General features: G+C 50.0%; 1 protein-coding gene across 1 annotated transcript in view; it reads left to right on the plus strand.

The window, feature by feature from the left end:
- The window catches only part of Ncs1 (neuronal calcium sensor 1), a 50,752-nt gene extending 39,311 nt beyond the window's left edge, over positions 1-11,441 (plus strand). The window contains exons 5-8 of the mRNA XM_034495176.2: positions 109-197; positions 613-690; positions 3,483-3,599; positions 8,238-11,441. Of these exons, the coding sequence (XP_034351067.1) occupies positions 109-197; positions 613-690; positions 3,483-3,581 (266 nt within the window). The 3' untranslated portion in view covers positions 3,582-3,599; positions 8,238-11,441. The remainder of the gene's footprint in view (positions 1-108; positions 198-612; positions 691-3,482; positions 3,600-8,237) is intronic.
- The last annotated feature ends 1,157 nt before the right edge of the window (positions 11,442-12,598 follow it).

Raw genomic sequence — 12,598 nt, forward strand, 5'->3', positions numbered from 1 at the left:
GTATCTTGGCCTGGTGTCTGGTGGGAAGATCCGATCACATGGAAGGGGAGGGAAGGCACTGCTACTGTCCTGGGCCAGGGTGACCTCCACCTGGCTGCTTGATCACAGGGGCCTTCAAGCTTTACGACTTGGATAACGATGGCTACATCACCAGAAATGAGATGCTGGACATAGTGGATGCCATTTACCAGATGGTGGTGAGTCCCAGGGGGGTGGCAGGGAGGCCATGCAAGGGTGAGTCCCAGGAGGGAAGGGGTGGTGGGAAGGCCACCGATGACCTACAGGACCCAGGGGAAACCCAGTCACTCCCCTGTCTCAGGACAATCCAGGACAATCAAACACTGCTGGTTGAGTAGCCATGGGCATCCCCACCTGCTGGTCAGGCAGGGACTAGGTGGGTAGTAGGGCCAGATGCCTGCGACGTTCCTTTGAAACTTTGTAGGACTGGAGACTGGGGGCGGGGGGAGTGGTCCTCATTGCCAGCCCAGGGTATTGAGGCAAGGGTTTAGTTATGAGTTCAAAGGTCAAAGTGCTGGCCTAGTGGCCTGGTGGCTAGGCAACGGCTTAGCTTAGCCATGAGCTCAGTCAGCCTTGTGTTTGCACCTTTGTCAGGGGAACACTGTGGAGCTCCCAGAAGAAGAGAACACACCGGAGAAGAGGGTGGACCGGATCTTCGCCATGATGGATAAGGTAAGGTGGCCCGTAAGGGACCCTGGACCTGATCAGGCTTTGCCACTGATCCTTGGGACTGGCTCAGGCCAGTCAACTTGGCTCACAGCTAGTAGCCATTCAGGGTTTTTGCTGAGTTTCCCAGGAAGCTTCCAGGAAGTTCTTTGTTATTAGGCAGGGCCCGTGGCCTCCATATTTCTTTTTTTCTTATCCTGGACTGTTTTGACGTTCTACAGAACCCTGACTTCTCACAAGAAGTGTGTAAAAATGATCCTTACAGGGGCCAGGAAGCAGCTTATTATTTTGTGTGTGTGTGTGTGTGTGTGTGTGTGTGTGTGTGTGTGTGTATTCTGAGGTGTGCTTTAAAGGGAATTTGTGTTATAGTTTTGGGGTGTGGCTTAGTGGTAGAGGCCTACTATGTGCAAGGCCCTGGGTTTCATCCCCAGCGCTGCACAAACATGGTGGGCACACCCACCTGCCTAAGTTGACGCTTTGATCCAGGCAGCAGCTGTGGGATGTAGTCCTGGGTGCAGCACTGGTTCTGAAGTCGTCTGAGGTTCTGGGGACTATCTGACCCCCTCATCTGTGTTCACAGATCTGCTGCGTTTTAGCCACAGACCCTGGGTTGAGAAACCTCTTTCTTTTGTGTGTATGTGTCTCTGTCATATGCACATGTGTACTCCTGTATGTGCGTGTGTGTGTGTGTGTGTGTGTGTGTGTGTGTGTGCGCATGCGTGTCTGTCTGTCTGTCTGTCTGTCTGCCAGAGAATGACAGCAAGCATCTTCTATTGCTCCTTTTGGACAGAGTCTCTCACTGAACCTGGAGCTCAGTGATGGAGCGAGACTGGCTGCCCAGTGAGCCCCAGGGATCTTCCCGTCTCAGCCTTGGCTGGTGTTCTAGGCACGTGCCACCATGCCTGGCTCTTGTGTGGATGCAGGGGGTCAAACTCACCAGCTCTTCATGTTTGTACACTCTACAGGCCAGGCTGCCTCCCCAGAGCCTCTTTCTCTTTTCTGCAGAACTCTGTGGTTCCTTTGACTCTATGAGGGCCTTCCCCTGTTTTCCTGGTGTTGTCAAGGGTCATACCAGGGCCTTGTGCACATACAAAACCCGTGCCCTGCTTGAGCTCTACCCCAACCAAACTAAAATCACTTTGATTTACATGGAAATTTGAAGCCATAGGGTGAAAGAACAGCCTCTCCAGTCTCCATGAGAATACAAATCACAAGGCTTCGACCAACTGCTGCGTGGTACCAGGCTGCCCCAAGAGCTCCAGCTCTTAATTCGGAAAGGAGATTAACACTTGGGAGGAGCACAGGGCTCCTGCTGTCTTCAGAAAACTTTCAGAGAGTGCAGAAGGCGGCAGCAGCCCCCTCATAGAAGGACCCAGTCTGATTTTGCTAAGGCCATGAATCTGTTAGGCACCCCTGCTCTGTGGTAGTAATACATCTTCTAGTTTTGGAAAGGTCATAGGCCTTGGATTTACAGGGGTGCGGTTATGGGGTCCCTCAGTAGTGACTCTAAGCCAGTTCCCTTGTCAGACACAGGGGATAGATGCAGCTCCTTCCTCCTTTGTAGGGTGCCCTGAAGACTTGAGGTCTTAGGGGGAGCAGGAGGCAGCACAAATATAGGCTCTTAGCCTCACAAGACTGGCCTTGCCAGGGTGGGGCTACCTGTGTTGCCTTCCCTGGTGCTGGACGCATATGAATGGTGCCTGAGGCCCAAGTTATTATTATTATTATTTTTTAAGATTTATTTTTATACACTGTTGCTGTCTTCAGACCCACCAGAAGAGGGCATCAGATCCCATTACAGCTGGTTGTGAGCCACCATGTGGTTGCTGAGAATTGAACTCAGGACCTCTGGAAGAGAGGTCAGTGCTCTTAACCACTGAGCCACCTCTCCAGCTGAGGCCCAAGTTTGAATTAGGCTCCCTCTTAGGATTCCTGGGACTTGATGTGACCTGGCTTTCAAAAGAGACCCCAGGGAAACACATGAAGCATTAAGCCTAAGGACTGACCACTGTATGTGACCTGCGTACATGTGTGCATGCTTATACCCTCATGCACATGTACGAGTAGGCCAGGAGTCAGCCTTGGGTACCCTTTCCCAGCTGCTAACCTACTGGGGTCTCTCACTGGGACTTGGGACTCACTGATTTGGCTGGGCTGGCCAGCCAGTGAGCCCCAAGGTTCATCCTGTCTCCACCTTCCCTGAGGGAGGTTCTATGCCACTGCTCCTGGCATTTTGACATAGTTGCTGGGGATCAAACTCAGGTCGTCACGTTTGTTTGGCAAACCTCTGCCCCTGGTATTGGATTCTTTTTTTAAACTGGGAATTGAGATAAGATCTCAACAAGCGCCCTGGCACTGATACGCCTCCAACCCCCGCCCTCCGCACCAACTCTTTCTGTATGTCCTGGGGTCTATAAATTGTGCAGTTTGGCCTTGAACTCTCCATATAGCCCAAGGCTTTAAGTCATGATCCTCCTGCTTCAGCCTTCTATGTAGCTGAGAGCAGAGGCCTGTGGCACTGAGCTACAGGGCAGGAGATGAGCTGGTTCCACTTGGCTCATGGAAAGCCCAGAATCGAAGGTGTCTCTAAGTTGACACGCATGCTATTCATTCCTCAGACCTGTCACTGTATCTCTCCCTGGTCCCCAGATGGGGACTGAGAGACATGTCAGGTATCTGATGCTGTCTGCTCTACTCCTCTGAAGCCCCAGGAAGTTCTGTTGAGAGCCGCCGGCCGTGGGCAGACTGCCCCAGAAGGCGGATGGCTGCTTTCAGACACCTGCCTCTCTTGTTTGCAGAACGCTGATGGGAAGCTGACTCTTCAGGAGTTCCAGGAGGGCTCCAAGGCCGACCCCTCCATCGTGCAGGCGCTGTCCCTCTACGATGGGCTGGTATAGTCCAGGCCCAGAGCTGTGGTGAGTTGGAGGGGTTCTAAGGCAGGGCTGGGGGTGACAACCCACCCACAGGACAGGCAGTGTATTCTCTGTGTCTTCAGAATTCCTGAGGGTCTTCAAGTCAGGCAACTTCAACTCTGTGGTGTTTAACATTTTCATAAGCCCAAATCCAGCCTCTGGTTAGCTTGAAAATAAATTTTTCTGGGTTGAAGACAGATTGACGACTAGGCAGTAGGGGCCAGAGGGCTGAGGGGCAGGATGTTCTTCTGTTCCTTCTCCGGTTCAAATCTCCATTTTAAAGTTTCCATTAATGTTACTTAAAACATGTGTGTTAAACGTGTGTGTGTGTGTGTGTGTGTGTGTGTGTGTGTGTGTTGTTAATGTACCTTCAGGGACCAGAAGTGGGCACCAGATCTTCTGGAGCTAGGGCCAGGGACCATTGAGAGCCACTGGTGTGAGTACCAGGAACTGAAACTGGGTCCTCTGGAAGATCAGCCAGCGCTCTGAGCCACCAAGCCATCTCTCCAGCCCCTCTATCAGTATTACTTAACACAGAAACACTTTCATATCGCCAAGACATTAGAATTGATGCTTACAAAGACAACCTCATTAAAAATAAATGTGATAAATTCAAAGTTTACTTCCTAAACTTGCCCATCTGACCTAGACATAGTCACAGTGGCCAGAATTCTTTACTTTTATTTATTTAATTTTTTGGTTTTTAAAGACAGGGTTCTCGGGCGGTGGTGCCGCACGCCTTTAATCCCAGTACTTGGGATGCATAGGCAGGTGGATTTCTGAGTTCAAGGCCAGCCTGGTCTACAGAGTGAGTTTCAGGACAGCCAGGGCTACACAGAGAAACCCTGTCTCAACACCCCCCCCCCAAAAAAAAAAAAAAAAAAAAAAAAAAAGACAGGGTTCTCTGCATAGCCCTGGCTGTCCTGGTACTCATGCAGACTAGGCTGGCCTTGAACTCAGAGATCTGCCTGCCTCTGCCTCCCGAGTGCTGGGATTAAAGGTGTGTGCCACCACCACCTGGCTCATTTTTTTAAAAAAACGTTACACTTATTTGTTTACTGTGTGTCTGCTCATGCCATGAGCATGGAGGCAGAGGACAACCTGCTGTGTGCTCCCTGCCGTCTGCTGGGAACTTGAGTCTGATTGTGATTTGCTGACTTGATAACCAGATTTTAGCAGCTACGTTTGTTTCTTTCTCTTTATCACTTTCCAAAATGAGTTGGTTTGTGTGCATGCCCTCATGTTTATGTGTGGCCATAGGCTGGATCGGGTGTCTTCCTCTGAGATCCACACTCCTCACTGAGCCTGGGCCTCACCAGTTAGGCTAGGCTGGCTGGCCAGTCCTGGGCATCTGCTTGTCTCCAGTTCCTCAGTGCCCACATGCTGCCACGCTCAGCTCTCTCACATGGGTGCTGGGGACCAAGCCCAGATGGACCCTCACGCTTGCTTGACAGGAACTTGGCCAAATGAGCCGTCTGTCAAGCCTGAATGAACTGTTGTCCTGACATCCTTCAAAGGTAAAATCCATCATTATGAGATGGATTTAAATGTCTAGATGGGCTCTAGATTTACAGCTTTCTAGCACCAGATGCCACGCTGTGTCCATCGTCTTTCAGGAATTACGTTTCAGTCAGAGCTTCCTGGTGGGAGTGTAGTCTCACCCCTGCAAACTCAGCATTCAAGAGGCTGAGGGATGAGGATTAGCCTCATTCCAATTTAAGGCCAGCCTGGGCTATTTAGAAGTTTCAGGCTAGCCTGGGCTACATGGGAGTTTCAGGCCAGCCTGGGCTATTTGGGAGCTTCAGGTCAGCCTAGGCTACATGAGAGTTTCAGTCCAGCCTTGGCGACAGTATAAGATCATATTTCAAAGCAACAACAAGCTTATCAGTAAAAGATGAATAGTGTCTGAGGTGTAGCAAGAGTAACCACACATCTGAAAGGTTTGCAGATCACAGGCTGACAGGAAGGAGAGCTAAAACTACATCAGCCCCGCCCCATCCACTTCCTCCTTTACTCCTGACCACTGTGTCCTGCCTGTTTTCCCACTGTCTCAGGGTTACTATTCCTATGTCAAAGCACCGTGACTAACCTGGGGAGGAAAGGGTCTGCTTGGCTCACACTTCCACTGTTCATTGAAAGAAGTCAGGACAGGAACTCAAGCAGGGCAGGAACCTGGAGCAGGAGCTGATGCAGAAGCCATGGAGGGGTGCTGCTTACTGGCTTGCTCCTCATGGCTTGCTCAGCCTGCTTTCTTATGGAACCCAGGGCCACCAGCCCAGAGATGGTATGAGCCACCGTGATACCATTAATTACTAGTTACAAAAGCGCTCTACAGACTTGCTTCAGCTTGATCTTACAGAGGCATTTCTCAGTTGACGCTGCCCCCTCCTTTCTGATCACTCTAGTTTGTATCAAGTTGACATGAAACTAGCCTAAGTAAGTCCGTACAGTCTCTGTGGGGACTTCCTACTTCCTTCTAGCGACACCATTAAATGCCTCCTTTCTTTGGTTCCCATACCTAAGAGAAATCGTCCTACTGTCTGACCCTGACAGGTCAGGAGGCTGCTGCGCTGGAGCAGCCTCTGCAGCTGTTCAGTCAGGAGCCTCCAGGACACCCCTTCTTCCACATTTGCATGGCTGAAAGGCTCATTGATTCCAGGGAAGGTTCTGTGCTTTTTATAAGAAAGTCTGGGAGGGAGACTCAGTACAGAAGGAACCAGGCCTGCTGGTGTAGGCCTGTTGTCTCCTTGTTGTGTCCCTGCTGTCCCATCTTCCACATCATCCCCATCATCCCTGTCATCCTCATCATTACCATCATCACCGTCATTCCAGTTGAGGTAGGAATCTCGAGTTCAAGACCTATCTGGACAATTGAATAACCTATTTGGTCCTAACATAAAAAATACAGAGGTGGTGATGTTCTGGTATGGGAATATTTACCAGGATGCAAGAGGCTCTGGTTTTAATCCTCAGAGTGTGCATGTACAGGTGCGCACACACATGTACACACATGTACACACACACACACGCACACATGTATAGGCACACACACACACACTGAACATTTCATTGTCATTTAGTATATTCGCAGTGTTATGTGCTTGCCACTTCTCCCTGATTCTAACAGGTTGGCATCTCTGAAGTCAGGCTCCCCCCAGCTTCTCCCTGCCAGCCATTCTGCTCCCTGTCTGTGGACTTACCTATTTTGGAAGTGGCCTTTTGAGGCTGGATTCTTTTTAGTGCGCTTCCCAGGTCTATCCTGTCATAGCATGGGTCATAATTTAATTCCAGAATGTTTATTTGTTTATTTGAGACAAGAGTCTTATGTACTCTTCTTCCAAGCCACACCCTCTGCCCTGTGTATGTATCTTTTTGCAGTTGACACAAACAAACAAACAAACAAGACACAGCCCTCAGCTTAAAGGAGAAAAGAGTCTATTCTAGAACTAAAAATGTGAGACAGTGAGGCCCAGGAATTCGGGGTTAGGTTAGCCCAGATTCTTCGAAGAACCAGTTTCATCAAGTTTTATAAGTAGCCTTATAAAATATTCAGAGCCATAAATCAAAGCCATTTAAAACACATTGGTGGGTATGTCACTGACACAGGCAGATAGGCCTCAGACTGTTTCCCACCATTTTAAGTCCCCACTGTCGAGGTGCCAGGACACCGATTTGTTGACCCTCCTGTTCTCCTTCAGATGTATATTGGCTGAAGGGGTGCTGCATCCACATCCTGCTTCTGATCCGGTCCTTGGTAACTTGTCCCATCAGTGGTTTCAATGGCTGTAAATATTTTATCTGCCCAGTTCCCTGATATTGGACGATCAGGTCGGTCCTTCACTATTAAGGAGTGTGTCATGGTGAGCATCTTATTTATTTCCCAGGGATAGATACAAAGAATCTTGGAGTGAATCAATTCCATGCACTTTTCAGGATTTCCAGCCCAGAATCCAACTTGCCCCCTAGCGCCATCTAGTGCCCCCTAGCGCCCTCTAGCGCCATTTAGCGCCCTCTAGTGCCCCTTAGTTTCTCACACTTTCTTTGCTTCTGACCCATCTTTTCAGTGAGAAACTGACACAATTCTTGGTATGTAATTATATGAAATAAACATTAAATCAAACATTTACAGCTAATAAATCATAAAGAATTTCATTTTAAAAGCAGTTTTTTATGCATATAATTTTATTGTTTTTATTTTTTCTGTAATTAAACTGCGATGTTTCTGTAAGAGCAGAAAAATTTATAGATGCAGTAAACAGAAACAAAAAAACACTATAATTTATAACACACGTGTCTCAGAACTGAAGCTGTTTCAGGCAGCGTTGGCGTGTGGTGTGACATCATGGGAAGGGCGTGGGTCTTGTGCTCTGAATCAAGGCGGTTGTCAAGTTAGGAGATCCCACATGGATGCAAGCCACTAAAGCACCTCAGACTCACGTCATCACTGAGTTTTTGAGTAAATTTTTGGCTGTGACACATTCAGAGATCTTCCACTGATAGACTATTATGGAGCGGCTAAGTCTCTCATTACTATCACATTCGCTTTTCCAAACCCAAATGAGCTTGCAGCTTGAAGCTGGGCCCCAAGGGACCCTCAGACACCATAGCTATTAACATACCCTGTCTCCCTCTGTCTTGCAGATGTGTGAGAACCACTAGCCTCTTCCTGTGCCATGAGGCCACCGCAGCCTGACACCGCCCCTGTGCCCACCCAGCCTTCCTCAACTCCACAAAGCCGGCCGCCCTTGAGCCAGGCCCTGGTTCCTTTTCCCTCCGCCCTGCATCCACCTGCCGCCTGAAGCCACTGGTTCCAATCGTCAACCTCCGCTTGTCCAAAACAACGACAAAGTGAAATGGAAAGGCTCCAGCCCTCTGCAAAGCTGAGCGCCTGGCTGTCCCCCTCGGCAGCCACCCCGTTCTTCCCGCTGTCCGGCCTGTGTGCTTTCTTTTTTATTTCAAACGGACATTGTAAAAGAAAACAAACTACCTTCTGTTCTAAAAGATACTGACCATTGGGAGAAGGCTTCTGAGTCTCAGAGAACTCAGTCTCTGCCTGGTCCCCTGCAGTGGTGGCCAGGGGCAGTGAGGCCACTGGCAGACAAGAGTGTTAGTGAAAGTGACTCATGTGATAACAGTGTTGTGCATTTTGTGGGGAAACTGAGGTTTTTTTTTATACTCATATATAATCGATACCTTTTATTTATTGGTTGTTAACTATTGCTGCTACCTTGTGTGTCTGAAACTCCCAGGATGCTGGGCCTCCGTTTACATGTGCACACCCTCACCCACCTGCCCACCTCATTTGAGAGGATGGTGGCCTGCAGCGGCCAAGAAGCCAAAAATATCTCTCTCTCTCTCTCTCTCTCTCTCTCTCTCTCTCTCTCTCTCTCTCTCTCTTTCCCAGATACTGTGCTCCATTTTTGGAGAGGGAAAGGTGGGCATTCCTAAATGGCTAATGTACTGTTCCCCCAGCTTCTGCCCTGGAATCCCCACTGCTCTACTCTGCTCTCATTGGAACCATAACACTTTTTTCCTACTTTTGCTTTGATAGTCACAACAGAGAGAAAATGGAGCCTTGTTCTGGGTGTGGGGCTGGGGAGGATTTGGGGCACACAGTAGAGAGAGTACAAAGTGGGCTTCTCTGCACACTGCTGGCCTCTGACTCCTTGATGCTAAGGGGCTGGGTATAACATATGAATTCTTCTGCTCTCCTGCCCCTGTCTGCCTTTTGCCGCTTCCTATTCAGGAGTCTGAGAAAGAAGGGGTAGGAGAACAGGACGAGGCCGTGCTGCTGAGGAGCCAAGCCAGAGAATATGGCTCTATATTTGTCACCAGGAGCAGTGGGCAACCATGGACTAGAAGCAAAGAACCCAAGGCTGGGCTTCTCTGGGACTTTGTAGTCTTTCCCTTCTTGGTCATCAAGGCTGTGAAGCCTGGTGGTTGGTCTTATGGAAACTGTGTGATTCTCAGCCCAGAGCTAGGGTTCCTGTGTTTGTGACACTGTTCTATGGCTATGTTTTCTAGACTCTGGAGAGCACAGGATCATATAAATGACAGTATAACCCCCATATAGTCTCTGGGTACAGCCTCAGCTGCTGGCGTGTATGGTCTGGCCTAAAGGCTGACTTCGTCTGATGACACCCCCGTTAGCCCCTCTTTAGGATTCTTTTGAGCTCCTTCGGGCTCATCCTCACCCTGGGGAGCTTTCCCTGGGGAGCCTCCCAGCTGCAGAGGCAGACCTGAGCCCTCAGTCCTTGCTTCTAGTTTGTGTAGCCTTTCTGCCCACCATTGAGAGGGGGAAGGCCGCCCCCCAATTTTTCTTCTGCTCTGATTTTCCTGTAATCTACACCTTCCTTCTGGGAGACCAAAACCTTCCTTGGTAATGTCCTGTGGGTAAGCAGCTGTCAGCTGGAGGATTGCTGTCCTCCATCAAGAGGTGGCTTTGCCCTGCCTGTCCATCCCTGTGGGTGGAATGCTTAGCCAGTCTGTGTACACACTCTCTTCATGGGTAGACCCTTTCCTCATGCTGTGCTCATGCCAGCCCACCAGATCTCACAGGGCTCCAGTTACACAGGCAATTTTCTTTGAGGCCTCTTTGGGTTATCTTCCTGATTGGTCCCTGACAGGGTCTCTAGGACAGAGAGTGGATGTGGTGACAAGGGTTGAGAGGATGAGAGTGGACCTCTCTCTGATCTCTGGGGCCTCGGTTGTCCTCTCTGTCAGTGACATGTTTGGTGGCCTCAAGACCCAAGTGATTCCTAGCTGAGGACTGTCAAAGGTTAAGCATGGGGCCCTCAGCTCAGGCGTTCACTGATGTCTGTGGATCCAGGCTTCTCTCAGCATCTCAGCTTTTCAGTTTGTAGCCTCCGGTGTGACATTTTGGTCTTCACAGTTTATGTCCTTGGGCCTTGGACACTGAAACAGCCCTGGGCTGCCTTTTCCTGGCAGGGTGTCGCACACTATTTTGTTCAAGGACGCGTGCTGACTGACGTCTGTCTCTCTTTCACCAGCAGTTAGCTGAGGCACACAGCACGCCCAGAATCTGAGGCCAAGCCTCTTTTGTGCAGCCCGAGGGCCTCTCAAATTCATTTCCACAGAGGCCCCACCCCATCTGTTGCTGCTTTCTTTAGGGGTGTGGTCCAGCCGATGAGGCCAGGCCTGGGCCCTCGGCAGACTCTCCTTTCTAGGGCCAGGAATGCTGTGACCACCTCTTCCCAGCATCGGCTGCCCACTTTGTGTCGATGGCGACTTAGGAGCATATCACGACTTTTCAGTATCTAGCCAGGTTTAAAATAACAGGCAAATGTATGCATTGACGTCTCTCTCTTTAAATGCTCTACAGTTTGATAGTTGATTTCCTAGGAAGGTGCGTTTGCACCTTGGGGGACATTGTCTCTTCTAGGGGATGGTGGAGTGTGCGGTGCCTGGGATCTCTGGCATCTCTCCTGAGAAAGCCCCCACTGCTGACCAAGCAGAAAGCCTCCAAGATTCTTCCCAGTGTGTTTCTGCATTTACATGATCCAAGGATGCATGGGGATGCCCCCTGGTGGTGATGAGCCACAGTGGCACCTGGGGATGCAGTGGTCCAGCCAGTGGTGAGGCTAGAGTGGGAAGGCCAAGGTGGGGGCTGTGGTTTCAGAGGTCCTGGGCCCCCGGCCCCACATATCTGGCAGCATGTCTCCCACCCACCCCTCTGCTAGGTCATCTGGGACTGGCAAGGTAGTTGGCATAAGGGCACAGTGGGAAGCTTTGCCCTCCCGACTTTAATTTTTTTAAAAAAAATATCTGCAGAATAAATCCAATGGTTAATTTTTGAATGAATAAAAGGCTTTTGTTGAATAAACAGTTGGTCCCATCTTCTGTCTTGGCTTAAGCTCAGGTTTTGTCTGCTTCCTAGGGTGGGGGCCCCACCCAGCACCCACCCTTCACCTCTGCATTGCTGGACCAAGTCTCCAGATTCCTTCAGGACTTTGGAAGTGTCACGTTACTCATTGGATCTGTTTCTCCATGCCTCAGAAGGAGGTCAGACATCTTACAGGGGTGACAGGCCAGCGCTGTTTGAGTTGGTGCCCCTAGTGGGTCCCGCAGCTCCCAATGGATTTTTAGGCAACTTAAAAACCAAATCCAGGAAAGGTGATGTTATGGCTGCAATTGTTTGCATTCTTCCCTGCTTGCATTCCCAGCACCCTATGAATCTCTTTTTGGGGTGCCATCCTGTCTATGTCTTGGAGGGACATAGGCCCTCTCCTGGTGGTGCAGGCCAAGGGTGATAGGCTTTGTCGCATGTCCAGGTCTCCTCCCTGCTCCCGATGTATGTTGTCTGTGTCTGGCCAATTAAACATGCTTCCTGGACCTCCCTGCCTCCCTGTGTGGGCCTGGTGCTTTGTCTGTTTCTGTGTTTCTGTCTGCTTTAGATTTCTTTCTCCCAGGACAGTCTGGCTCTTGCTTAGGGTGTGGTCTGCTCAGGGTACCCAAGAGAAAACCCATGCAAGGCATCAACTCAATCCGCTGGGTTAAGAGTGCTGTGGTGAGAGGGCCGGATAGATGGCTCAGGGGTTAAGAGCACTGACTGCTCTTCCAGAGGTTCTGATTTCAATTCCCAGCAACCACATGGTGGCTCACAACCATCTGTAATGAGATCTGATGGACTCTTCTGGTGTGTGTACTCATATAAATAAATAAGTAAATTTTAAAAAGAACAAAAGTGCCCGGTGACCAGGGAGCAGGTAAGCGGCCCCGGCAGTTCACACTGCAGCGTCCCCTCCTGCATGTCCCCTCTGTTGGGGTAGCCTAGGGGCCACAGTGCTTTATAAGTGTGAACACATCCATCCAGCTGAGGCCTGTTGATTTCAAAATTAGATGTCAGAACCTCTGCAGGCTAAGTAGGGTATCTCCTCCCCAACAGGGTTATTCTCCACCCACCTCCCCTCCAGATGCAACTTCTCCCCATAGTCTCAAACCAGTTGAGTTCTCAGCAGCTGGGGATGCAAAAGTGACTTCCT

Source organism: Arvicanthis niloticus, chromosome 2, assembly GCF_011762505.2.
Source record: "Arvicanthis niloticus isolate mArvNil1 chromosome 2, mArvNil1.pat.X, whole genome shotgun sequence".
Taxonomy (NCBI): domain Eukaryota; kingdom Metazoa; phylum Chordata; class Mammalia; order Rodentia; family Muridae; genus Arvicanthis; species Arvicanthis niloticus.